Source organism: Panthera pardus, unplaced genomic scaffold, assembly GCF_024362965.1.
Source record: "Panthera pardus isolate Hobbes unplaced genomic scaffold, ASM2436296v1 HiC_scaffold_8, whole genome shotgun sequence".
Taxonomy (NCBI): Eukaryota; Metazoa; Chordata; class Mammalia; order Carnivora; family Felidae; genus Panthera; species Panthera pardus.
The window spans coordinates 115333531-115361155 of record NW_026527013.1 but is presented as its reverse complement, the minus strand read 5'-3'; the positions used below and the strand labels follow the sequence as shown (position 1 = coordinate 115361155).

General features: G+C 36.6%; 1 protein-coding gene and 1 long non-coding RNA gene across 3 annotated transcripts in view; both read right to left on the bottom strand.

Annotated features, from left to right (window-relative positions):
• Positions 1 to 7146: 7146 nt before the first annotated feature.
• On the bottom strand, positions 7147 to 9505 carry LOC109263834 (uncharacterized). Its single transcript, XR_002078415.2, has 2 exons — positions 9428 to 9505; positions 7147 to 7264 (listed from the first exon to the last, which is right to left on the bottom strand). It is a non-coding gene; the product is annotated as an uncharacterized LOC109263834 (long non-coding RNA).
• A 2768-nt stretch (positions 9506 to 12273) lies between these two features.
• CCDC126 (coiled-coil domain containing 126) overlaps positions 12274 to 27625 on the bottom strand; it is a 41270-nt gene continuing 25918 nt past the window's right edge. For both annotated transcript variants that reach the window (XM_019443605.2, XM_019443604.2), the window contains one exon: positions 12274 to 14061. In XM_019443605.2, the coding sequence (XP_019299150.1) occupies positions 13877 to 14061 (185 nt within the window). In that variant the 3' untranslated portion in view covers positions 12274 to 13876. The remainder of the gene's footprint in view (positions 14062 to 27625) is intronic.

Here is a 27625-nt window from a genome sequence, read left to right as displayed (position 1 = left end):
TAAGAATCTACACCAAAGATAACACCAGCAAAAATGTTCAATTTATTTTTTTATTGATGTATAATTGACACACATTATACTAGTTTCAGGTATATAACATGATTCCATATTTGTATATAGTGTGAAATGATCACCACAATAAGTCTAGTTAATATCCATCACCATACATAGTTACAGAATTTTTTTGTGTGATGTGAACTTTTATGATTTACTCTTTTAGCAACTTTCATATATGCAATATAGTATTACTAACTGTAGTCGCCATGCTGCAAATTACATTCTCATGACTTATAGCTGGAAGTTTGGTTTTCTTAAATATTTTTTTAAGTTTATTTATTTATTTTGAGGGGGATTGGAGGGGCAGAGAGAGAGGGAGAATTTCAAGAAGGCTCCATGCTCAGCGGGGAGCTGGATCTCAGGATGGAGAGATCACAACCTGAGCCCATATCAAGAATATTGGATGCTTAACCAACTGAGCCACCCAGGTGCCCGTTATAACTGGAAGTTTGTACCTTTTGATTCCCTTTATTCATTTTGCCCATCCCTAAAACCTGCCTCTAGCAACCACCAGTCTGTTCTCTATATTTATGAGCTTGGTTTTATTTTATTTTTCCTTTGTTTGTTTTGCTTTTTAGATTACACATGTACACGAGATCATTACCAACAAACAACAAAAAAATTAAGTACATATGTAGAAAGTTATTCCCTTCAGCACTATTTGTTCCAGCAAAAAGAATGGAAACAAACCAAACATCCATTAATAGGGAGCTAGTTGCATGAACAGCCATATAATGAAGTCCTACGTAGCAGTAAAAATAAATAAATAAATAAATAAATGAGGACAAACTCTTGAATAACTGCTATGAAATCATCTTCAGAATATATTATAAAATGCAAAAATCATGTCGCCGACAATGTATATACAACCCTACCTTTTAACTAAGAAATAACCAAAGAGCAAAGCAAAAATAAATAAAAAATAAAAAGCAACATCATTACAGAACATACTGTAGATATTAAAAAATACTGTTATTAACAACAACTTTATACCAATAAACGTGATGATTTAAATGAACAAAAAAAATTTAGGGAAAGACCAACTTACTAAAACTAATACAAAAATAAAATCTAAATAAGGGTACCTGGCTGGCTCATTTGGTAGAGCCCCTAGTTGGGTGCAGAGATTACTTACAAATAAAATCTTCAAAAAAAAAAATTAAATTAAAAAAAAATCTAAATAGCCGTATACCTATCAAAGAAAATGAGCCCATATTTAAAGACACTCCCCAGGGGTGCCTGGGTGGCTCAGTCGGTTGAGCAGCCGACTTGGCTCAGGTCATGATCTCGCAGTCCATGAGTTCAAGCCCCGCGTCGGGCTCTGTGCTGACAGCTCAGAGCCTGGAGCCTGTTTCAGATTCTGTGTCTCCCTCTCTCTGACCCTCCCCTGTTCATGCTCTGTCTCTCCCTGTCTCAAAAATAAAACGTTAAAAAAAAATTTTTTTAAGACACTCCCCAGAAGAAATCTCAAGGCCACATCCTTCACTAGCAACTTCTTCTAAATTAACAAAGAAATAACATCAGTCTTACACACAGTCTTTTAGAGAATATTTCTCAATTTATTTCATGACACCAGAATAAACTCAATACCAAAACTAAAGAAGGGTTTATAAGGAAAGAAAATTACAGACCAATTTTGCTCATAAATCTCATAATCTATTGTTTTAAACATCCCTAATACAAAACAGTAGCAAATTGAATCTAATAACACATAAAAAAGAATATGTTATAACCTTGAAAGCAAGATTACTTTCATATTTGAAAATGAGCCAATGCAATTCACCACATTAATGGAATAAAGAGGGGCATCTGGATGGCTCAGTCAGTTAAGCATCCAACTCTTGCTTTCAGTTCAGGTCATAATCTCATGGTTCATGGGTTCGAGCCCCACATCTGGCTCCAAACTGACGTGCAAAGCCTGCTTGGGATCTCTCTCTCTCTCTCTCTCTCTCTCTCTCTCTCTCTCTCTCTCTCTCCCTTTCTCTCAAAATAAATAAATAAACTTCTTTTAGAAAAAAACTGAAGAAACACATACAAACTGACAGAAATATGAAATAGAAATTAAAAACCAATTCTAACCAGGTGCCTGAGGGTTGTATAATAAGTCTATAATACAAGCAAAAAAAATACACAATTATTTCCAGGGAACCAGTTAACAGCTTGGTTTAGGATAGTGCCAAGAAATGACTCTCTCCTCTGGGCTAGGCTTTACTTCCTTTAGAAGTAGCAATGAAACAAGTTTTGGGACATCAAAAGACAGAGATCAGTCAAGGGTTTCCTATTACTCGCTCTATTCTCTGTCTTAAAGACAATGTTTTTTTCATCCATCTGCTGATGGAATAAATTTTTTCCCAGTATACACACGAGCAGTTCAGAACTCCCACTCACACGATTTCACAAGTTTGTTCACAATCTACAGTTAAGTTCTATAAGCATGATGGGGTGAAAGCTTCAAAGGAATGAGGTATTATGACCTTTTATTACCTATTACCTATCCTGAGCATGAGGGAATGTGGAGACATCCAGTCAAAACTCTATCACCAGTAAGAATGTGAAATGGCACAACCACTTCAGGAAAAAAAAAAAGGGGGGGGGTGTATTTCTTAATATACTTAGCATATGACCAGTAATTTCACTTATTTATCCAAAAGAAATGAAAATTTATGTTCACACAAAGACTTCTATGATTATAGCAGCTTTATATTTTTAAATTTTTTACAGTTTATTTATTTTTTCTGAGAGAAAGAGAGAGATGCTCAAGTGGGGTAAGGGCAGACAGAGGGACAGAAAATCCCAAGTAGCTTCACACTCACTGCCAGTGCAGAGCCCAACGCAGGGCTTGAACTCACAAACCGTGAAATTATGACCTGAGCCGAGATCAAGAGTGTCGCTTAACCGACTGAGCCCCCCAGGTGCCCCTATAACAGCTTTATGTTTAACAGCCAAAACCTAAAAACAGTTCAGGTATGCATCAACAGGAAAAAGAATATACAAACTGGGCTACATTCATATGATGAACTACTACTACTCAACAATAAACAAACTACTGATGCATGCAACAATATAAATGAAAATCAAAAACATTATGATGAGCGGAAACAGCCAAATACAAAAGTACATAGTATATGATTCCATTTATATGAAATTCTCAAATGGGTGACATTAATCTATGGTGGAAAAAATTGCGATGAGGGATGGGGTAAGATGTGACTAGAAGATGGTATGAGAGAAGTTTGGTGTGACAATAATGCTCCATATAAGAGGAGTCTGGGTAGCAGGTTAATGTATTTGTCAAAACTCAGCTAACGTACACTTAAAATTTGTGCATTTTATTATATATAAATTTCACATCATTCAACAAAAAGAACCTTTAAATGTTGAACTCTAGTTAGTGACATGCATGCTAAAGTTCTTCAGGGGAAGTGTGCTGATAACTGTAATTTGCTTCAAAAAGCATCAACAAATAAAATGGATTCATAGATGTGATAAAGTACAATAAAAGATGGTTGAATCTAGATGCTAGACATATTATTTCAACCTTGCTGCAGGTTTGAAATGTTCATAATAAAATGTTAAAAACAAATTTAAAACTCTGTTGCCTTGCTTGAAACAGGTTCAGTGAGGAAGTTTTCTCCAAGCAGATATATTAAGTAGCAAGTACGCATAATTTGAAGAAATAAAGGGACTTGTCGCAAGAAATTGAAAAACATTATAAATTTTCATTCCTTTCAAGCAATGCATATAGTCTTCAGGAGGGGCACCTGGGTGGCTCAGGTAGCTAAATGTCCAACTTTGGCTCAGGTCATGATTTCATGGTTCATGGGTTCACGTCAGGCTCTGTGCTCACAGCTCAGATCCTGGAGCCTGCTTCAGGTTCTGTGTCTCCCTCTTTCTCTCTGCCCCTCCCCTGCTCACACATTCTCTCTCTCTCTCAAAAATAAAATAAAACATTAAAAAAAATCAGTCTTCAGGATAGGATGTGCACAGTTCTTAGTGTCACTTAGAAATATTAGTTGATAGTCATAATTTGATAGTGCCATTTGTTTTCTATAAAAAAATGAGAAAATCATTAGTTTCATAGTAACTCTATAAAGAGAAATTTGACCAAGGATCGATCTCCCAGAACATGACTTGAATTTATTAGTAAAGCAGTTATATTTGATATTTTAGTTTCTCCTAATTATCACCATAAACTGGAAAAAAAAAAGGGAGGGGGGGAAAAAGTCCTATATATCTTTTCCAGTATACAATTTTTTCTCCTTGTAGGTAACGGCAAACAAGACATCTGTTCCAATTATTTTTCTTCTTAAATCAAGCAAAATGAGAACAGCACCATTTAAATTATAATCTGTATAATCATACTATATTGGAGGCTTTAAAACATTTTTTAAACCTCAACTTACCTAAGAAACATTTTACATCTTGACTCAGAAAACACACACTCACATAGATCCGAATCAAAAGTTTCAGGGGGCGCCTGGGTGGCTCAGTCGGTTAAGCGTCCGACTTCAGCTCAGGTCACGATCTCATGGTCCGTGAGTTCAAGCCCCGCGTCGGGCTCTGGGCTGATGATGGCCCAGAGCCTGGAGCCTGCTTCCGATTCTGTGTCTCCCTCTCTCTCTGACCCTCCCCTGTTCATGCTCTGCCTCTCTCTGTCTCAAAAATAAATAAACGTTAAAAAAAAAAAATATTAAAAAGTTTCAGGGAACACTTACCCTTATTACTGATGATGGAATCGGATATTTCAATTTTATTCCATTACTTCAAAATGCTGGTCACAAACCACTAAATTGATTTCATATCTTCCTGATGGATCACAACCTGTCATTTGAAATATTGCACTACCTAGTCCCTAAGGTTTTTCAGAAAAGAAGTCCTGGGTATAGACTGCACTGTGAAACAGTCTAAGAACTGTAGGAATATCAAATATCTTTCTATTGCTTTGTGTGCGCTAATCCACAGTCTCCGTTTCTCATGTTACATTACATTAACAAATAAATATCGAACACCTACTTTGTACAAGGCCTCCTCCTAGGAACTTGAGATGAACAATCTGATTATTCTTTTTTCTATTTTCTTTTTAAGACCTCACAGGGCCTTAGACACACTCCATCTATTGTACCAAACCCCACAGGGTCACATAGGATAGCATCACCAGTGTTTTGGAGATAGAGGCACTGAGTCAGAAATTACATATTTCCAAAAGTCATACTGATAGAACATGGAAGTTAAGAGTCAAATTTTCTCAACTTCAATTTAAAAAATCTAAAGTATTTTAAAACAATCAACTTCAAAATAATATTTATTTTCTAAATTAGAATACATAATAAGGGGCACCTGGGTGGCTTGGTCAGTTAAGGGTCCAACTTTTGATCCCAGGTCTTGATCTCAGGGTTGAGTTCAAGCCTTGCACTGGGCTCTGTGCTGGGCACGAAGTCTACTTAAAAACAAAACGAAACAAAACAAACAAACACAAACAGCACATAATGACTTAATTTATATATATATATATATATACATACATATATACACACACACACATAGAAATAACAAGCAAGGCACCTGGGTGACTCAGTCGGTTAAGTGAAGTGTCCCACTCACTTTTGGCTCAGGTCATGGGATCGAGCCTCATATCAGGCTCCCTGTCGAGCCTGGTTGGGATTCTCTCTCTCTCTCTTTCTCTCTCTCTCTCTCTCTCCCCCGCTCTGCCTCTCTCCCCTGCTCTCATGTACTCTCTCTCTCTCTCAAATTGAAAGAAAGAAAGAAAGAAAGAAAGAAAGAAAGAAAGAAAGAAAGAAAGAACTAGGATAAAAGGTTTGATAACGTCCTTCTTAAATTATATCCACCTATCACAATATATTCAGTATCTACTATGTGCCAGATATTGTCCACTCAATACTTTTGGACTGACTCTCTGAGTTCAGATTTGAAGAAAAGAGTAAATGGGGAGGTTTTCCTCCTTTTCAAACTCATGAAGAAGAAAACTTGATCATTCTAGAAAGAGGGCAGAGCAGCCACTTCTGCAGGCACCGGGGACCTGACCGTCTCTGAACACACTAGAAAAGCCTCTGGCTTTGGAACAGGTAGCGAGGGAAGGCTGCTGTAGAAGTGGTGCTTCAGCAGAGACCTGAAGAATGAGAAGAAGCCACTCATGCAAAGTGCTGAGAGAAGAGCATTCCAGACAGAGGCAAGAGTGTGAAGGGATGACAGAATGCATGAAATAGAGACCACAAGTGATAGGAGATTCCAGAGAAAAGGGATCAGTCCTTTAAGGTTGGGAGTCAGAAACTTGGGAGTCCTAAGTATGTAAAACTAGACAGCATATCAGAAAAGGACCAGGCATTCCAGGCAAGGAAATGGAAAAGAGCAAATCTGAACTATATGATGTAAAACAGGGCAGGCAAAACCTGACAAACAGGAAACAATAATCGGATTGTTTCCTAGTTGTGACCAGTTCTGGGCTTGGCTTCATCTGTTTGGAATTCCAACAGAACGTTCTCAGATGGCCAAAGGGCTCCAGCTGTGACTAGAGTTGGAACACTGTTTCCATGTGGCCAGCACTCACGCCTTATTTGCAAGCCCAAATTCACAAGCAAGAAATACTAGTTATTTTGGTTTTGCAGGAGCAAAGGAAAATACTTTCCATCTGGCCTGAGTTGTGAAGAAACCAATTCTTCCTACTCTGAAGCCAGTATATATAAAGTGTAGACTCCCTGAAAAAGAAACGTATGGAAGATATAGCTTAAATCTTCCTGAGGGTAAAAGAAGGACCCGAGGTCATCATTTTCCTGGTAAAGCTAACTGAGCCCTAATCAACAATAAGAAAAATTTCCTCCTTTTAGAGTTGTGGCCTTGGCTTCCTTTTTAGCCTCAGGAAAACTTTATCATTCGAGAAACACAGGGCAGAGCAGCCACTTGTGTGGTTAGTCTCTCAGCCCCTGAGATGAGGCTCTATGTCAGAAAAGCCACTTGTTCTAATCAGAAAAAGAGTTACCTCTCTTCTGCTGTTGACTATGGTTATTTGGTACTATATTAAAACCCAATAATACATGATAGGGAAGAAGATAAAAGGAAGAATTGAGCCATGCAGAGAGATAGAAAGTGATTTTAACTTAAAATTCTCAACAGTCATACCACTTTCCCCGGGAGAGTTTAATTCCAAGTGCCACTTAGTTATTTTCCAAGGCAGAAAATGACAGCAGACTATCTGAGGAGAAAAAGAGAACAAACTACATTAATATATCAAAACCACCCCCCACCCCAGCTTCTGCCTGCCTTCCTCCTACAAGTGTGTCTTTGCCAAGAAGCTAAAAGGAGAAGGGTATTTGCAGCTAAAAGACACTTTTAGAGTTTGCAATAAGCAATCTTTACATTCTCAACATTTTTAAATACATCAAGTTCAGGGGGGAAGACCAAAGAGCTGCCCTTTTATTATATGGGGCAAGTAATAATTGACAATGCTTAAAATAAGGATTTCCATGTCACTTTTTACCTCACTTCTCTATAGAGATGTCAATTCCAGTCTCATGACCAGTGTGTGGACCATGTGCAGTGCGCAAGCTTTGGAGAAATGGCTAGGTTTTTGTTTTTTTTAAATGTTTATTTATTTATTTTGAGAGAGACAGAGAGAGAGAAAGAGAGCATGGATGCAGGGAAAGGGCAGAGAGAGAGTCCCAAGCAGGCTCCACGCTGTCAGTGCAGAACCCCACACAGGACAGGACTCAAACTCAAGAACCGTGAGATCATGACCTGAGGCAAAATCAAGAGTGGGAGGCTTAACCGACTGAGCCACGCAGGCACCCCAAGAGAAATGGCTGGAAGTTGTTAAGCCTCTGAATATATATACATATATACATATATATATACACATGTATATGTGTGTGTATATGTATATATACATATACATACATACTTTTTTTTTTTTTTTAAAGACAGAGGACACAAGTGAACAAAGAGCAGAGAGGGAGAGACAGAGGGAGAGAAAGAAGTGGTGTTCATCCCAAGCAGGGCTCGAACTTACCCAATGCAGGGCTCGTGCTCAGGAACCATAAGATCATGACCTAAGCCAAAGTCCAATGCTTTACTGAGTCACCCAGGCACCCCAAGGCTCTGTTAGTATTTCAGAAAACTCAAGAGATACTATGTGAAACTCTTAAATCAAGTCATTATGAGACAATTTCAGTCTCCTTTAAAAGTCATCAAATGGTTCATCTGAAAAACCTAGAGAGATTAAAAGGAGAAAAATAGACCAAGAGAGTGGTGTTGAATCCCACTCTGTCTAGCCTTTAGGAAGTGGAAAATTATAAGAAATATTTTGGCCCCAGAAAAATCCCTAACCTAAACATTGAAAATAAAATGTTAGTATTAGATTTTACAGTGACAGAGAACTGCTGTAGGTGAATTGATAGTGCCCCAAATCCCACGGTGAGTACAAAAAATGGCCCTGACACCTGTTAGGATGAGCACTAGGTGTTGTATGGAAACCAGTTTGACAATACATTTCATAATAAAAAAAAATTAAAATAAAATTTAAAAATGGCCCTGAGGGCAGACTGAGAAGATACTGTTCACCCTGGAAGAAATCTGCACAAATCCAACCCCTCCCTTTCCTTCATTCTAAGATTGGATGTAAGAGACAGTACTATAGCAGGCTCATTTTTAAACTCCCAAATACAATAGCTTGGTGCTCCCAACCAATTCCGCAGGAATGGGTTCATCTCCTATGATCCCCATACCCTGGCCATCCTGGGCATCAGGATCCTGGGTGGTGGGCTACCATCAATGCCTGGGCACCAAATGCATATTGTGTGATGCCCTGCAGACTCTGTGCTTGCTGCTGACCCAGGCCTTTAAGAGCAGAGTAAGGAGTGAAGAGAGAAGCAGATCTTTCTTTTGGATCAAAGGACAGAAATTCCTATGTCCTAGGAACAACATGGACTATACTTAAGCCAAGATTAGTAGAATAGACGGTAAGACATGGTGCTAAGAGTACAAACTCTAGAGATAGACCTTTCTGGGTTTGAGTCTCTACTGTATGGTCTGTAAGACCTGTAACCAGAGCTCCCCCATCCAGTTTTTCTGCACCGGAATCCCTTATTTAGAAAATGGGGGTAATAGAACCTCATAAAGTTGTTTTGGAGATTAAACAAGATACTGTACATGAAGAGCACAGCACAGGGCACAGCCCTTTGTAGATGCTCAATAACTGTTATTACCGCAGAGATCCCACTGAATGAGAGGCATGATTAAAAACAAATTCTCCAAATCCTTCCTGCTCTAAATCTTTCCCCCTGGAGCACATTCCAGTTTTGAATAGTTTTAATATAGGATGTGTAGAGATTCTGCCAGGAGGCAGGCCAGTGGCCCTTACCTAGCAGAGGTCCTTTTTCTGTGTCTTCCTGCTTCAATCATCCACTCGAGGCTTTTGAAATGAAACTCCCAATTCAGGCTCAAAGAAAAAGAATAAAAGGGAATTTTTTCTCTCCTTTTCAAACTCATGAAGATGAGAAACAAATAAGCAAATTAAAAAAACCATATTTATCTCAAAACTGAAGATAACCTAATGCTATGCGGAAATTCCCAAACACCAGCGGCTCAAAATGTTTTGTTCCCTTGGGCCTTGATACCATATCTACCATGACACCCTCTCACCTAAAAAGACTCCTCCGAACCAGTTTGTTTCTTTGAGTGAAAAATTGGTAAACATTAAAGAAAGGGTGGGTGGGTGGATGAATTAATCACCTGAGAAAGTTAAATGAAAAATGATTTATTCAAATAAATGATGCTGCTAATCAACGATTAGAAGCAATGTGAAGTTATCCTTGACCTAAGGACTCAAAAGAGGTCCTAAATTCATTCTGGAAATATGTTTGAAAAATACTGACATTGGTGAAATCGAAAAAGACATTAAAAAAAAAATCGGAGGGGGAAATGGGCATTGAGGAGGGCACCTGTTGAGATGAGCACTGGGTGTTGTATGGAAACCAATTTGACAATAATAAATTACATAAATAAATAAATAAATAAATAAATAAATAAATAAATAATAATAAAAATCTTTAGAGCCTAACTTCCTTACTTAAACACAGACTAATATTAATTGATCCATTTTAAGCCAAAAGGTGCAAAATGACAGACTTGATCTGATTAAGCACAACTCTGACCACTAACCAGCTCTCTAACTCAATTAATGGATTAGCCATTCTACATTTTATTCCCAGTCTTTCTCCTACCCTGCAAAATGCTTCTACCCTCTTGTTTATAACATAAAACAAGATCTGAGGATGGTCACCCATTTTAGATTTTTGTCATTGTAATTCTATGCAAATGGAGATATTTCACCACTTTGTCTCCCCCAAATTGCTAATCACACTTTACTGGGTTACCCATTACCACCCAAAATAATGGACAGCATGGAGTAATACAAAGAGGACAAGCTTTAAACTTGTCCCACACCTACATCTAAATCTTTTATCTGCAAACAAAATGTCTAATAATTGACTGAAAGATATATCAATGGTGATATAGCCACAAAGTAGAATAGCCATGAAAGTTATATACTTACTGACTTGGAAAGAAGTTCATACATTATACAAAAAGAATACAATGTATGGTATAATCTTTAAAAATATAAATAAAGGTATCGATACACAAAGCAAAAGGCATAGAATGGCTTAGTAACTAGTTTTAACAAATATTTATCAGGCACCTATTATGTGTCAGACACAGTCGCATGTGCCCAGATTATATCAGTGAACAGAATGAAGTCTTTGCCTTCACAGAGCCTAGATTCTAAGAAGCAACAGAAAAAAAACACAATACATTAACATACAATTTAATGTTAGATATATCACAATTATGACAAAAAGTAAAAAGGGAAAAAAGAGTGCTAGAGGCATGTTAATTAGGTAGGTGGTCAGAGACATATTTGAGCCAACACCTGAGAATATTGTGGAAGGGGATGGGAGGGGAAGCATGAAGATATCTGGGAATAGAGGAATATCACATTGAAGTCGCTGAGGCAAAAGCATGGAAGAGAAAGTCCCAGGAAGAGAAAGTCAATATGGTTGAAGAGGAATTAAGAAGGAAAGGGGTAGTTAAAAATGAAGTGAGGAGGCAGATAGGAACAAATTAGGGCTTGTGAGGCCACAGCAAGAACACTGGATTTTATTTTAAGTAGAAACAATACAGAGTGTGGGCAGGGGAGATCAGATTCACATTTATATGCTAAAATGTCAATAGCAGTTGTCTGTAGGTAGAAAAATTTCAGATTTGTCCTCCCATTTTGTTTTTCTATATTTATTCTTATTTTCATATTTTCTTTCTCTCCTCTCTAGCTCTTGAGCTCTCTCAAAAGATGACTCTACCATGCCCCCAACCAAAACTTTAGAATCATTCTGGGCTTTCAATTACTTAAAAATTGGTTTCAATTAACTCATTGATTCATTCATGCATTCATTCATTGTCTCTTTCATTATATCATGTCCTCTTTTCAGGTAAACATTTCTCTTAAAAAAAAAAAAAAGGATAACAATTTAACTACATCGATAGCAGCAGAAAGTGGTTAAAAACAGAACAGTGTTTGCAATTAAACCAAATGTACAAGTCAGAGGTTCTTATGTACGCTGTTAACACTTTAGTCTTCTGAGACAGAATTAAATAAGATGAGGCAGATTCTGTACATTTAAAATAAAGAACATGGTGTCACTAAAAAGGCAGACCTGAGCCTCTATAGTCTACCTAACTCCACAGTCAAGGTCCTAAGTATTTCTTGAAGACAAATGAGACCCAAGTTATCATCAACTATGTAAAATAATGTTTAAATTACTTTTTTGCCAGTATACTGCTTAAAGATATTCTGAAATAACCCAAAATTACTCTGAAATAAATATGAAAGTTTTAATATGTTTCGTGACACCCTTTGTGTTAATGTCCTGATTAATTAAGATTAATTGAAGATATAAATACTACAGTATGACCTTTAAAAACTCAATAGTAAACTTCAACTTGAGGGTACAAACCTAGGAACCACCTCCGATCATAATCCTCAGACTTACTCCCATCAAATCCTGAACTCAAACTCTCCTACCATGAACAAAGCAATTTTCCACTGTTTTCTTTTGATAAAACAAAACCCCCAGTTATCTAAGATTCCTTTCAATCACTTACCACTTTTTAAATGCACAACCACCATTAAAGAAAAAAACTTATCACACCTTGTAAGTACAAATAATATATTTTATTTCATCCCTGAAAACAAAAACAAAAATGTCTACATCTAATAAGACTGAACAATTATTCCAAACTTCAACTGGCAATGGTATGTAATTAATTTCTTCACATAGAGTATAGGGAAAAGAGTTTAGAAAGCTACCTTTCATGAAACAATATTTTCTCATACTTATTTTAATAAAGCATTATAATTATTGCTACTATGTGTGGTAACATATTATAATAATAAACAATACAATATCCAAAACTAAATTCAATATAGCCTAAATCTAAAAGCTAGCTGCACTTAAGCAGTTATTATAGAGAATAAATACTATGAAATACAGGGCACCATATGGCAATTAAATTTGCTACAAGGGAAATTTAAATAAAGTTGTACGTTGCTCTATACTAGAATTATCCAAGATTAGGATCTCTTGTGCTATATACAATAGCTGTTTTCCTGAAAAGAGAGTCAATCTTCATAGCTTAAATTAAATGCTCTTGTTTTTAAGTGGTCATTATATAAAATGAATACCTAATATATCTTTTACACAAATCCACAATTTCATGAAGCCAGATACTCTTACATAATGTTAACATTTTCCAAGCAATTTAATGCAGCACAAAATACCTTTAGTATACACACCTGGCTAAAGACCTTAAGCATCCCAGTCTCACAAATATCTCAGTCTCCCCTTCCACTGCCAACATAACAAAAGCAAAACTTACCCAAATACGGAAATAATGTGCTTTCAATAGCACAGACACTCAAAAGGTTAAACTTTTAAATTAATATTCATGTATGTGAAAAATCATGAATTAATACTTTACTTAATTTTAATCTCATCATAAAAATATCTTTTATTCTTCAAGGTATATATAAGAAAATGTTATTTATGAGATTAGAGATTCCTATTTTTACATTATTTTTCTCAATGTTTAGAATAGGTTATGGACAGTGGCTACTAACCATCTCAAGATTATAACCTTACAAATGTAATTTTTCACAATATACAATAATTAACCTCCAGTTATTCTGAAGGCTAGTGCAAATGAAGACATTCTTTGGGTCATGATTTCAAAACATTATTTTCAACATTATACTTCCTTTCTCTGCTCATAATCTGAGTAACAAAATATAGTACTGGAAGTAAGCACATTTTCTAATAGCATTAGTCTAACAGTTAAACCTATTGAGAACAAATGACAAAATGATTCAATAACAACATTCTCTAAAAAACATGTTACATATTTAAATAAATATTTTATAGAAATGAACCCATGTCTTTCAGTGTTTTTGTTTCACCTCCATCCCAAACACAAAAGATTTATACAAAGATCACCTACCTGCTTACTACATCAACCATGTTACCAAATTCCCTTTAAGGATATAGTAGTACAGCACTGAAGAGACTTGCCTGAAAGCAAACTAATAACTTTTAAAATTTATATACAGAATTAGAGCTCTGTGAATCCAGCATATTCCTCAGAAATGCGTAGGGCTTTTATTGTACAGTATTATTCTATCCTAGCCAGCAACTTAAAAGCTTTCTGCCATAGGATATGACCCACGGTGGATGTAGCAGCACAAGGTGATCTTCAACTGCTATCTAATGCTGCCCGACGCATTGATCCTTTTATTTGTGGTTACCGGCACCAGGTTTCCACTTGTGCCATTGGTAGTGTTGGTTGCCGAGCCGTTCACAACAATATAGTCCACTTTGTTCTCCAGCTTTACCAGGCGTTGTAAAATGTCATCTAAGAGGACAGCAATTGTTCTCTTTAGATCCGCTACAGGGGAAAAAATCAGAATAAACTGTATTAAACATTGATAGAACACTTAATATTTGTATTTTCCTAGTTTGAGACGGGGGATAATGAAACATTACTGAGTCATCAGAGAGAAAATATACTAGAGAGAAAGCTCTCATACCACAAATGGGAAAAACCTAATTGTGTAAATCAATAGCACCATATACAGACCTTCCTAAAGGAATTTCAGAGTTATAAATGTGAGGGCAACTCTCACCTTCTAGTGCAATAAAACACATTTGAAGTCTGGTTCAAAACTGTATTCCCTTTGTAAGCAGTTTGTAAAGATGACTGTGGACTAGGCAGGTAAGGTAAAACAAACTAGGTAAGTAAGTAAGAAATTCAATGAAATGCAGAAACACGAAACCTGGATTCTCCAGAGGCTGAAATGTGTGTATGAGTGGGGGAGCCTAGGATCACGGCAGATGCCAGGAAACTGATTAGTGCAGTAGAGATAATAACAATAGTTCCAAGTTAAATTTCTTCCAGAATGACAGGGAAGTTTATATGTCTTTGGGAGATTAAGGGGTTTCAATAGAATCTACCTAGAAAGAATGAAATTAGGACTTTTCCTTAGAATTATTTTTTCAAGTTTCCCAAAGGCGCCTGTACATATGAGGTACTCAGTAAGTGGCAACTAATATTGTTATTTTTTGCTGATTTCGAACTAAAAAGCAACTCAAGCCCTAATATGTGACCAGGGAAACAATCATCTAACCACAATTGATAAATTTGCTGATGGTTCTGTCACTAAGAGATCAGAAAAAGCAAAAGCAAAATAAAAAAGATACATTGGACTTCATCAAAATTTAAAACTTTTGGGTATCAAAGACTATTATCCAGAAAGTGAAAATAACAGGCAGAATGGAAGACAATATTTGCAAATCATGTATCCGACAAGGGCTTAATTTCAAAAACATATAAAGAGCCCTTAAACAACAAAAGGATAACAACCCAATTTTTTAAATGAGCAAAGGACTTGAATAGACATTTCCCCAAATAAGATATGCAAATGGATAATAAACACAAGAAAAGATACCCAATATCACAATGAGATATCACTTCAGGATGGCTATAATCAAAGAAAAGGAAAAACAATATGATACTGGCACAAAAATAAACATATGGCTCACTGGAACAGAATAGACTCTCCAGAAATAAACCTGTGCTTATATGGTCAATTAATCCATGACAAAGGAGGCAAGAATACATAATAGGAAAAAAGTTTCTTCAACAAATGGTGCTGGGAAAACCAGACAGCTTCAAGCAAAAGAATGAAACTGGACCACTTTCTTAGATCAGACACAAAAATAAATTCAACATGGATTAAAGACCTAAATGTGAGACCTAAAATCATAAAATTCCTACAAGAAAACATAAGAAGTAATTTCTTTGACATTGGCTATAGAAACAGTTTTCTACGGGTGCCTGGTTGGCTCATTCGGTTAAGCGTCCGATTTTGGCTGAAGTCATAATCTCACATCGGTGGGTTTGAGCCCCGCATCGGGCTGCTGACAGCTCAGAGCCTGGTGCCTGCTTTGGATTCTGTGTCTCCCTCTCTCTGCCTCTACCCTGCTCACACTCTGTCTCTCAAAAAACAAAATGTTAAAAAAAAAAATTTTTTAAAGAAACAGTTTTCTAGATATGTCTTCTCTGGCAAGGGAAACAAAAGCAAGTATTTGGGGATTATATCAAGATAAAAAGCTCTTGCACAGTGAGGGAATCAACCAACAAAACAAAAAGACAACCTACTGGATGGGAGAAGTGATCTGCAAATGATATAACTGATAAGGGGTGAATATACAAAATACATAAAGAACTTACACAACTCAACACCAAAAAAACAAATAATACAACTAAAAATGGGCAGAGGACCTTTGTAGACATTTTTCCAAAGAAGACATAACAGATGGCCAACAGATATGTGAAAAGATGCTCAACATCACTCATCATCAGGGAAATCCAAATCAAAACTATGAGATACCACCTTACACCTGTCAGAATAACTAAAATCAAAATAAGAAATGACAAGTGTTGGCGAGGATGTGGGAAAAAAGGAACCCTCGTATACTGTTGGTGGGAACGCAAATTGGCACAGTCACTGTGGAAAACAGTATGGAGGTTCCTCAAAACATTAAAAATAGAATTACCATATAATCCAGTAATTCTGTTACTGGGTATTTACCCAAAGAAAACAAAAAACACTAATTTGAAAAGATATATGCCCATCTATGTTTACTGAAGCATTATTTACAACAGCCAAGACATGAAAGCAACTCAAATGTCCAGTGATAGATGAATGGATGAAGAAGAAGAGGTACATAAATACATAAGGGAAAATTACTCGTCCATAAAAAAGAATGAAATATTGCCATCTGCAATGACATGGATGGAGCCAGAGCATATAATGCTAATTGAAATAAGTCAGACAGAAAAAGACCAATACTGTATGACTTCACTCATGTGTAATTTAAGAAACAAAACAATTATATTGTACATCTGAAACTAACATAACACTGTATGTTAATAATAATTCAATAAAAAACATTTTTTTAAAGAAATAAAATAAGCATGGGTGAGCATATGGAGAAACTGGAATCCTCATACACTGCTGGTAGAAATATAAAATGGTGAGCCACTATAGAAAGTAGTTTGGCAATTCCTCAAAAAGCTAAATATAAAATTACCACATGACCCAGGAATTCCACTCCTAGGTATGTAGATACCCCCCAAATTGAAAAGAGACTCAGAGATACTTGTACACCAATATTCACAACAGCCAAAAGGTGGAAACAATCCAAGTGTCCATCAATAGATGAAGAGATTGACAAAATGTGGTATATACATGCAATGGAATATTATTTAGCCATAAAGGATGATGTTCTGATACATGCTAAAACATGGATGAATTTAAAGACATTATGCAAAGTGAAATAAGGCAGACAAAGAAAGGGACAAATATTGTATGGATCCACTAATGTGAACTACCCAGAATAGACAAAATCATAAAGACAGAAAGTAGATTAGAGACTACCAAGGGCCAGTGAAATGGGGAAACAGCAGCTCTTGCTTAATGGTTACAGTTTCTTGCTTAGAGTGATGCAAGTTTTAGAAAGTTAATAGTGATGTTTGTACGACACTATGCATTAATGCCGCTGAACAGTATACTTTAAAATTATTAAAACGGCAAATTTTATGCTATATACATATTACCATAATGTTTAAAAGTGAAAACAATGAAAAAAATTAGAATGGAGTAGTGAGAATAGTGGTTGTTGGTGGTAGCAGAAGGTGATTAGAAAATGCTTATTAAAAAAGCAAAACAAAAAAATCAATGTAATATAAAGTTAGGGGAAATCTTTATTTGGAAGAATGAGACTCTACAAAAAGTATATCTTCTGGCATCGTTCATCATGAGAACTTACATATTCTAGTACAGCAGAAATGTACAAGAAAAAAAAAGTGTAAAAAAAATCCTGTGACAAGTATTTAGGGATGAAATGTCATGATACATAAAACTTTCAAATGGTGCCCCCAAAAACAAATATATTTGTATACAGAAGGAAAGATAAAAACAAATGCAGAAAAGTTTTTAGCAAATGGTGAGTATAGACAAAAGATATAGGATGTTTATTATACAATTTTCCCTAATTTTCGATAGACTTAAATTTTTCAAAATAAAAGACTGCAGAGAGACCTTTATTAAGATCTTCCAATCAAGAGTTATAATAGTATTGGTAAATAGGACAGAATTAAATAATTTTTTTAAAAAAATCCTTCAGCAACAAGACTAAAGGGTTTTTCTCTGGAGGTTATCTCCAGTACAGTATTTGAAGAGGTAGCAACATAGGCCAGAGAGGTCTAGAAAGAATAGAACGGGGTGGAGGTAGGGGGTGAAGGGGTCTACCAGCATGTTAACATAAAATGAAGCTAAAGCTGGGGCGCCTGGGTGGCTCAGTCGGTTAAGCATCCGACTTCAGCTCAGGTCACGATCTCGCGGTCCATGAGTTCGAGCCCCGCGTCGGGCTCCGGGCTGATGGCCCAGAGCCTGGAGCCTGCTTCCGATTCTGTGTCTCCCCTCTCTCTCTGCCCCTCCCCCGTTCATGCTCTGTCTCTCTCTGTCTCAAAAATAAATAAACGTTAAAAAAAAATTAAAAAAAAAAAAGAAGCTAAAGCCCTAGGATGTTTGACACCAAGCTGAGGTGTGACATGAATTATAAAGGTAAGCCTAATTATTGATTAGAATTAAGTTACATAGCAATTAAAGGAAAAGGCAGGACTAATGAGAAACAACTATATGATAATTTTATTTTAACAATGTCCTAAGCTGTTAAATGTATCCTTTCAAATATTCTAAAATCAAGTGTTTTAATAAAACATTACATGGGGCGCCTGGGTGGCTTAGTCAGTAAAGTGTCCGGCTCTTGGTTTCGGCTCAGGTCATGATCTCACAGTATGACAGAGAGAGCCCCACCTGTGCTGGACTCTACACTGACAGCTCTCAGGACCTGCTTGGGATTCTTTCTCCCTCTCTCTCTCTGCCTCTCTCCTGCTCATGCTCACTCGTTCCCTCTCTCTCTCTCTCCCCGCCCCCACCTCAAAATAAATAAACTTTAAAAAAAAATACAAAAAACTCAGATTTGGGGGGCACCTGGGTGGCTCAGTCCATTAAGCATCCAACTTCGGCTCAGGTCATGATCTCACAGTTTGTGGGTTTGAGCCCCACGTTGGGTTCTGTGATGACAGCTCAGAGCCTAGGGCTTGCTTCAGATTCCATGTCTCCCTCTCTCTGCCCCTCCCTGCTCACATTCTCTCTCTCAAAAATAAACATTAAAAAAAAAAAAAACTGTTTAAAAAAAAAAAAAAACTCAGATTTTTAACTACTTTGCTCCATGATATAAAATTAGTTAGTTGACAAAGAAGAATAAAATTAATGTTTCCTGAACTTGGGATTCTTTCGAATATACCAAAACTCCCTTTCTCTAAATTCACAATATAATTTTATGTTTACATCTCAAGGGATTGCATATTTAAAGAAATTTATATTATATGGGAGTTCACAGTACTCCATAAACCCTATTAACTAAAGGTGCTGGTAATAAGAACTCTTTCCGTAACTATGAGCCCTGTTCAGAAACCCTAAAAGCAACTTGAAAGCAACCATATCATATCCAACCTTTTACCCTCAGCTCACCATTTTGACATTTTATCACACAGTAGACACTGAACAAATGTTTGAAATAAACATTTGCTGAATGTCCGATTCACGTGTTTGGTAGGTGGTATTGTTGAGATTGACATGAAGGATCAGATTTAGGAAAAGAGCCTTTTAAGGTTGTTCTATTTCTGCTTTAAGCTTCCCTATTCTGGAAGAAAAAATCAAATAGTTTATGGGGGGCGGGGGGAAGGAAAGAAAGAAAAAAATGAGCTGTAACAAGGCACATAAAGACATAGATACTATCAAAATAGTACCTAGCCCAATTATTTCACTCTACACAAAAACCAAACGGAGGATATAATGCTACTAAATATACTAAAGATATTGGATATTGGATATAAACAGATTTTAACTATACTAAACATAATCAGGGACAGTGAGACATAGCAGAAAGCCACTCTCATACCAAGGAACAGAGGGAGAAAGAAAGTAGTGATGTAACCAGAGCCCAAGTCCAAGGAAAACCACCAGTGGAAAACAAAGCCAAGGCAGGCAGTCTGGGGAAAGCTGGGGCTACAAAAGAGACACCACCTCCGGCAGACAGGGAGGAAGAAAAGTACCCTAGCCTTTCCCTTGTCTTACTTTCCAAACTCCTGCCAACGCCCCCCACTGACTCAACCCAGGCAGAAGCTAGCTGATCTGGGAACTTGGAAAACACTACCTACTCAAATCACCCTCCTTTGAGATACAAAACAGAAGAGAGAAAGGTAAGTGAAGGACACCAGGTACAGGACCAGCACAAACAGCAAGTATACATGCCTTTGTGAACCCCATACTTAGGTTTGTCTTGATTTATCTCTTATTTACGTCTCAATATGTTTTACTGTTTTTATTATTATGAGCTGCCTCAAATCTGATAACTAGGTGTGTCTAGTCAAGGATTTTCATATCTATATTCATGAGAGATATTGGTCCATAGTTTTTATTTCTTATATAACCTTTGTCTGATTTTGGTATTAAGCTAATACTATTTTCACAAAATGAACCTGAGAAATGTTCTCACCTATTTTCTGGAAGACTGTGTGGAATTCATATTCCTATTTAAACTTCTGATAGAATTCTCCAGTGAAATCATCAGGGCCTGGAGATTTCTTTTTGGGGAGTTCTTAAACTATAAATTAAACTTCCCTAATAGGTATAGGGTCCCCATGATTTTTATATTGTACTTTCATTTTCATTTAGTTCAAACTATTTTTTAAATTTCCCTTCAGACTTCCTCTTTGATCCATAGATTATTTAGAAGTGTGTTTAGTTTCCAGTTACTTGGAGATTTTGTTACTGATTTCTAGTTTGAGTTCATTGTGGTTAGAGAACACACTCTGTATGATTTTAATTCTTTTATATGGATTGAGGTTTGTTTTACAGCCTTGGATATGATCTATTTTGGTAACTATTCCATGGACTGAAAAAACATGTATATTCTGCTGTTGTTGATAGAATTTCTATATATGTAAATAAGATCCTATTGGTTAGATTGTGTTCTAATGATCTTCTGTATCTTTGCAGATTTTCTAAATGGTTCTATCAGTTCCTGAGAGGGGGATGTTTCAGGTCTCAATTATAATTGTGGATTTACCTATTTCTCCTTTTAATTCCACCACTTTGTACATACAAATTTAGGATTGTTTTTTCTTCTGAGTGGTTTGACCCTTCTATGATTACATAATGTCCTTCTCTGACTTTGCTAGTTTTCTTTGCTCTGAATTCTACTTTATCTGATATTAATGGAGCCACTCCTGCTTTCCTTAATGTTTGCATTACAAATCTTTTTCTATCCTTTTACTTTTAGGCAGCTGATATTATTAAATTTGAAATAAGTTTCTTGCAGGGAGCACATATTTGGGTCATGTTTCCTAATGCAGTCTGTCAATCTCTTTTAACTGGTATACTTAAAACAGATTTATATTTAATGTAATTGTTACATATTAGTACTTAAGTCTGCCATTTAATTCTTTGTTTTGTTTGTTCTGTTTTTCACTTCCCTGTTTAATTTTTCCTGCTCTCTTATAGGTTATTTGGAATATTTTTTAGAATTCTTTTTTTGGTTCATCTGAATGTATCTTTTTGTACAGTTTTAGTGGCTACTCTAGATACTATATCATGTATATAACTTACCAGTCATTTTACCAATCTGAATGAAATACATAAGCTTTACCTCTCTTTACCATCTATGATGGTTCATTATATGTGTCAACTTGGCTAGGCTATAGTGCCTAGGCAAACAAATACACCATTCTGGATGTGGTTTTGAAGGTAGTTTTTAGATGTGATTAGCATTTAAACCAGTAGCCTTTCAGTAAAGCAGATTACTCAATATAATGTAAGTGAACCTCAATCAGCTGAAGACCTTAAGAAAAAAGACTGAGGTTCCAGGAAAAGGAAGGAACTCTGCCTCCAGACTGACTGCCTTTGGACTCAGGATTATCATGTTAACTCTTGCCAGAATTTCCAGCCTGCCAGCCTCCCCTGAAGATTTTGACTTTCCAGTCCTCACAATTGTATAAACCAATTTCTTAAAGTCCATCAATCTCTCTGTTCTATTTCTCTGGAAAACCCTAATACACCATCCTTTTATCCTACTTCCATTTATATTGTCTTAAATATTTCCTCTACACACATTTAAAATCACCTCAGCACTATAATTTTTGCTTCAACCATCATAGTTTAGAAAACTCCAGAAAAGGAAACCTACTGAATTACCCTTATTTTTATTTACTATATTCTGTCTTCCCTCCTTCCTGATAGTACCAAGGTCCCTCCTTTTACCATGTTTTTATTTACACTTCCTTCAGCCATCTCTTAGATTAGGTCTGCTATTCTTTTCCTTCATCTGAGAAGGTCTTTGACTTCCCCTTTCATTCCTGAAGGATATTTTCACTGGATATAGAATTCTGTATTGATAGTTCTTTCCTTTTAGCACCTGAAAACATATTTTATCACTTCCTTCAGGCCTCAGTGGTTTCTGATGAGAAATGCACTGTTATTTGAGTTGTTTTTCCACTATAAGTAAGATGTCATTTTTTTCTCCAGGTGCATTTAAGATTTGATGCACTGTTATTTGAATTATTTTTCCACCATAAGATGTCATTTTTCTCCCCAGTGGCATTTAAGATTTTTTTTCCAGTTGCTCTTTAAGTTTCAGAAGTTTAATTATGATTTATCTTGACATGGATTTTAGGGGGCTTAGCCTCCTTGGGGTTCACTCAGCTTTTTTTTAAATAAGTTTATTTTTTTTAATGTTTATCTATTTTTGACAGAGAGAGCAAGCAGGGGAGGAGAGAGAGAGAGAGAGAGAGAGAGAGAGAGAGAGACACAGACAGACAGGGGATCCAAAACAGGCTCTGTGCTAACAGCAGAAAGAGTGACATGGGGCCTGAACCCACGATCACAATCTAGGATCATGACCTGAGTCAAAGTCACAGGCTTAACTGACTGAGCCAAATAGGTCCCCTTAAGCTTCTTGAATCTGAGGTCAATGTCTTGTCAAATTTAGGAAGTTTGCAGCCATTATTTATTTTTTTTAGTACTTTTCCAGCTCTGCCCTCATTCTCCTCTCCTTCCAAAACTCCAATGACACAAATGTTACATCTTTTGTTATAGTCTCACAGGTTTCTAAATCTCTGGGTTTGTTTTTTTTTTCTCCCAGTCTATTTTTTTCTCTTGTTCAGATTGTGTAATTATATTGTTCTATATTCCAGTTCACTGATTCTTTCATCTTCATTCTGTTAAGTCAATCTGCTGAGCTTTTTATTTCAATTACTGTACTCTTCAGTTCAAAAATTTCCATTTGGTTATTCTTTATATGTTCTATTTATGTGCTGAGACTTTCTATTTTTTTGTTGAGGCTATTTTTTCACTTGCTTTGTGTAAATTCCTCATCGAAGCACTTTTAATAATAACTACTTTAAAATCTTTTTCAGATAATTCTAATATCTATCATTGGTTGTAAAGACAACCAATCTGACTTCATTCAGTCAGATATTCCCAATTGTTGGTATGAGAAGTGATTTATATTTGAAACCTAGACACTTACATATTAGTTTATGAGATCTTGGATCTTATTTAAACCTCCTATTTTAGGGTCACCTGAATGCCTTAGTCAGTTGGGCATGTGACTCTTGGTTGCAGCTCAGGTCATGATCTCAGTTTGTGAGTTCAAGCTCCATATCAGGCCCTGCACTGGCAGTGGGGAGCCTGCATGGGATCCTCTCTCTCCCTCTCTCTCTGCCCCTTCCATGCTTGCTCTCTCTCAAAATAAATAAATAAACTTAAAAAATATATGTATATGTATGTATACATACATACACACACACATATATCTACATATATGTAGATATAGATATGTTTTAGATGACTTTCTCTGATACCACTGTGGCAGGACAGAGGGGTACCCCTTATTATTGCCAGGTGGAAGAAGTCTAGGTTCCCCATTTAGCCTCCACTGTCACCTGAGGGTGGTAAGCTCCCCATCACTGCTGAATGGAGGTGGAAGTTCCAGGTCCCCGTGTACTCTGCATTGATAATGTGGTGGGGATGGCCTCCTTACCCCTGGGCAATAGTGAAAGTCCTGACTGTCCACTAAGACTCCTCTGACAACACCTCAGAGGGAAGGGGATGGGCACCTCATTAGTGCATGTAATGAGGTATGCAAGTCCTGGCTCCCCATGTAGTCTCCACAGGTACCATGGGGGAGGGAGGTATTGGATACCTTATTACAGTCTCACAAGGGTGAAGTGTAGGCTCCCCGTTTGGCCTTTGATCATGCAGGTGGTGGTGCAGCCACAATATTTTTATGTGATCTCTGGCTGAAGGAGAATAGTTATTGTCCAAAAGTTTTCTGTCTTGCCAGACTGCCCCTTTCTTGGCTACAAGAGCAGGTGTCTGTTGGGGAGATTACTGACTTCTTCAGCTCCAAGTCTGGAATATATGAGGTTGAACACAACAAAACAAAACAGGGATCATACCACTGTGTCCTGAGGTCCCTAGCCAGTATTTTTCTCTTTCAGATTCTTATGTTTGTTTTATATAAAATGTCCAGGACTTTCAGTTGTACTTAAATGGGAATAGGGAAAGATGGATAGCATAGGAACAGGAAAAGGAGGGATCTCCATCTTCCCAAATTCCCCAGTTTAGGGAATTTTATTTAAATTGTTTTTCTTCAACTATAAAAGATATTCTCTAGCAGCTTATTATAGCACTGTTTTCATTCATTACTTACATGATAATTTACATATTTGAAAAATTGATTAAAGTTAAGAAATTTTAGGGGCGCCTGGGTGGCTCAGTCGGTGAAGCGTCCAACTTCGGCTCCAGTCATGATCTCACAGTTCATGAGTTTGAGCCCCGTGTCAGGCTCTGTGCTGACAAGCTTGGAGCCTGGAGCCTGCTTTGGAGTCTGTGTCTCCCTCTCTCTCTCTGTCCCTCCCCTGCTCATACTCTATCTCTCTTTCTCTCTCAAAAATAAATAAACATTAAAAAAATTTTTAAAATAGTTAAGAAATTTTAACTTGTGTTTCTAAAGGTTATTTTTTATAGACTTATATGGAAAAACAACTATTTGTTAACTTATTTTCAGAAAAGTATTTATTATTTATTTATTTGAGAGAGAGAGAAATAGAGAGAGACAGCATGCAGGGGAGGGGGGAGAGAGAAAGAGAGAGAGAGAGAGAGAGAAAATCCCAAGCAGGCTCCGCACTTAGTGTAGAGCCCAACACAGGACTTGATCCCTTGACCCTGGGACCACTACCCAAGCCAAAAAAAAGAGTCAGATGCTCAACCAACTGGGTCACCCAGGCACCCCTGCAGAAGAGCATTTAAATATCAACATTAAATTGTTCTCCAGTTCTTCCAAAATATTTTTGAAATCTAGTTTTTAAAAGTGTTCAACCACATTAGTAGACAGTAAAACCAAAACTCTTAAAAGAAAGCAGGGTTCATCTTTGGAAGGAAAAGTCTGTAGTGATAAAACAATAGTACTGCTATAGATTCAGAAACAGTTTAGGAAACAAAACAATGCCTCAAGTGCAAAGTGTTCTACGAACAGTCACTGGGAAGCTCAGACCAAGTATCCCCAATTCACTGTTCTAGGCAAACCTCAGAATCCAAAACATGTTACATGGGAAGAAAAAAAATTATATCAGAGAAGACTAAGAATATTGAGAAAAAGATCTAAAGCAGGGGAAGTGGTTTTTTACAGGGAAAGCACAAATTACTGTTCAAAATTTACAGACAATGAACTATAAAGGTGAACTGATCTGCCTATGACCTTTGTGATAGTAACAATTCATTGGTGACTGGGATTAAAAAAAAGCTTATGCTTATTTTCCCAACTGGGAAAAACAGGTTAAACAGTTCAAGGGGAGACTATTCAATAAATAAATAAAAAGCCTTCTAGCTTTTTTGTATAGCAATGAGAAGCTAAATGGCTTCTATAGATGGTTAAAGGTTCAAGTTCTCCAGAACTTGTAAAATTCTGATTTTATTGTAACTTAAATAAATATTTATATATTACTGCCATGTCAAATGAGTGGAGCAAAAGATGGAATTCAAATAATAAATCTGGAATAACTGGCTACCTAATGTGGAAAAAAGAATCTGCATCTCTTACTGCTTACACCAGAAATCTCAACTATATTATAGACGTAAATGTAAAAACAAAAACAAAACCCACCACAGTATATTAGAGTGTAAGCTTTGGGGCAAATATTTTAAGCATAAACCTAAACCATAAAAAATGATAGACACAGGGTGCCTGGGTGGCGCAGTCAGTTGAGCATCTGACTCTTGTTTTCACCTCAGGTCATCATCCCAGAATTGTGGGACTGAGCCCAGCATCCTCTGTGCTGAACATGGAGCCTCCTTAAGATTCTCTCTCTCTCTCCCTCTGCCCCTCTCCCCTGTTCACTGTATCTCTTTAAAATTAAAAAAAAAAAAATTGTTTAATAAAAAATGACACACACATTCTGCTACCCAAATTTTTTAAACAATAATACCAAGTTATTAGGCAACTGAAAAACCAGAAGAAAAACATTTGCAACACATAATAACGGCATTAATGCCTTTACAAAGAATCAGTCACTTAAGAAATTTCCCAGCAGAAAAACTGGCAAAGGATATAAATGACTCACTCACACATACAAGAATTACAAATAGCCAACAATCCTTTAACCTCTACTGTAAACAAAGAAATGCAAAAGCAAACAACTAGAGATCATATAAAATTAAATAGAATTGGTAGAGAAACTGGCACTTTCACACTGTTGTGAAGGTCGCAGTAGGAATGTATACCAGTAGAGACATTCTGAAGGACAATCTGACAAATGCCTATTAAATTTAACTTGCATATCCTTGACCAAAAAATTCCACATGTAAGGAATCTATTCTTCAGAAACATTTACACAAACATGAAATACACATTTATACTCACACATATATGTCATACACATACAAACACACATACATTGTAGCATTGAATCAAACACAAAATAGGTTAGCAACAAATTATCCATCATTACAGAATAAGTGGGCAAGGAGTGAGGGCGGGCAGGTTAAGGAATATTTATAAAATGAAACAATATTAAGTCATTGTAAAGGATGAGACAGACCTGTATGTAGTAATATGGAAAGATATCCACAGTAATTAAGTGAAAACAGGTAAGCTGCAAACCAGTATCCACAGTACAATCCCATTTTTGCTCAAAATAAAATAATGTGCTAGATCATGTGTAAGCAAACTACAGCTGGTTGGCTGCCTGTCTTGGTAAATAGTTTCACCAGAACATAGCCATGCTCTGAAAATATTTACTATTTAGCCCTTTAAAGAAAAGTACACTTACCCCAATACAGAACAAATTAAATGACATTCTTTCTGCCCTTTTAACTTATCTATCTTGTATATTTCTGCACTATTTGAATGTTTACAATAAACATATTTAGAATCAGAAATAAGTAAAAAAATATATCAGGGATTGGTTAAATATCACGTGGCCATTAATGACGTAGGTATATATTCACTGACATAAATATTTCCACCATACATTAAATTTTAAAAGTTTATCAAATATCATGTGTAGCTAGGTCTGAACGTTGTTTTTAAAACTGAGTTGTGGGGCACGTGAGTGGCTCAGTCAGTTCAGTGTCCAACTCTTGATTTCTGCTCAGGTCATGATCCCATGGGATTGAGCCCTGTGTTTAGTTCTGTGCTGAGCATACAGCCTATTTAAGATTCTCTCTCCCTTTGTCTCTCTCTCTCTCTCTCTCTCTCTCTCTGTCTCTCTCTCTCTCTCTCTCTCTCTCCCCCTCTCCCCAGCGTGTGCTCACTTTTGC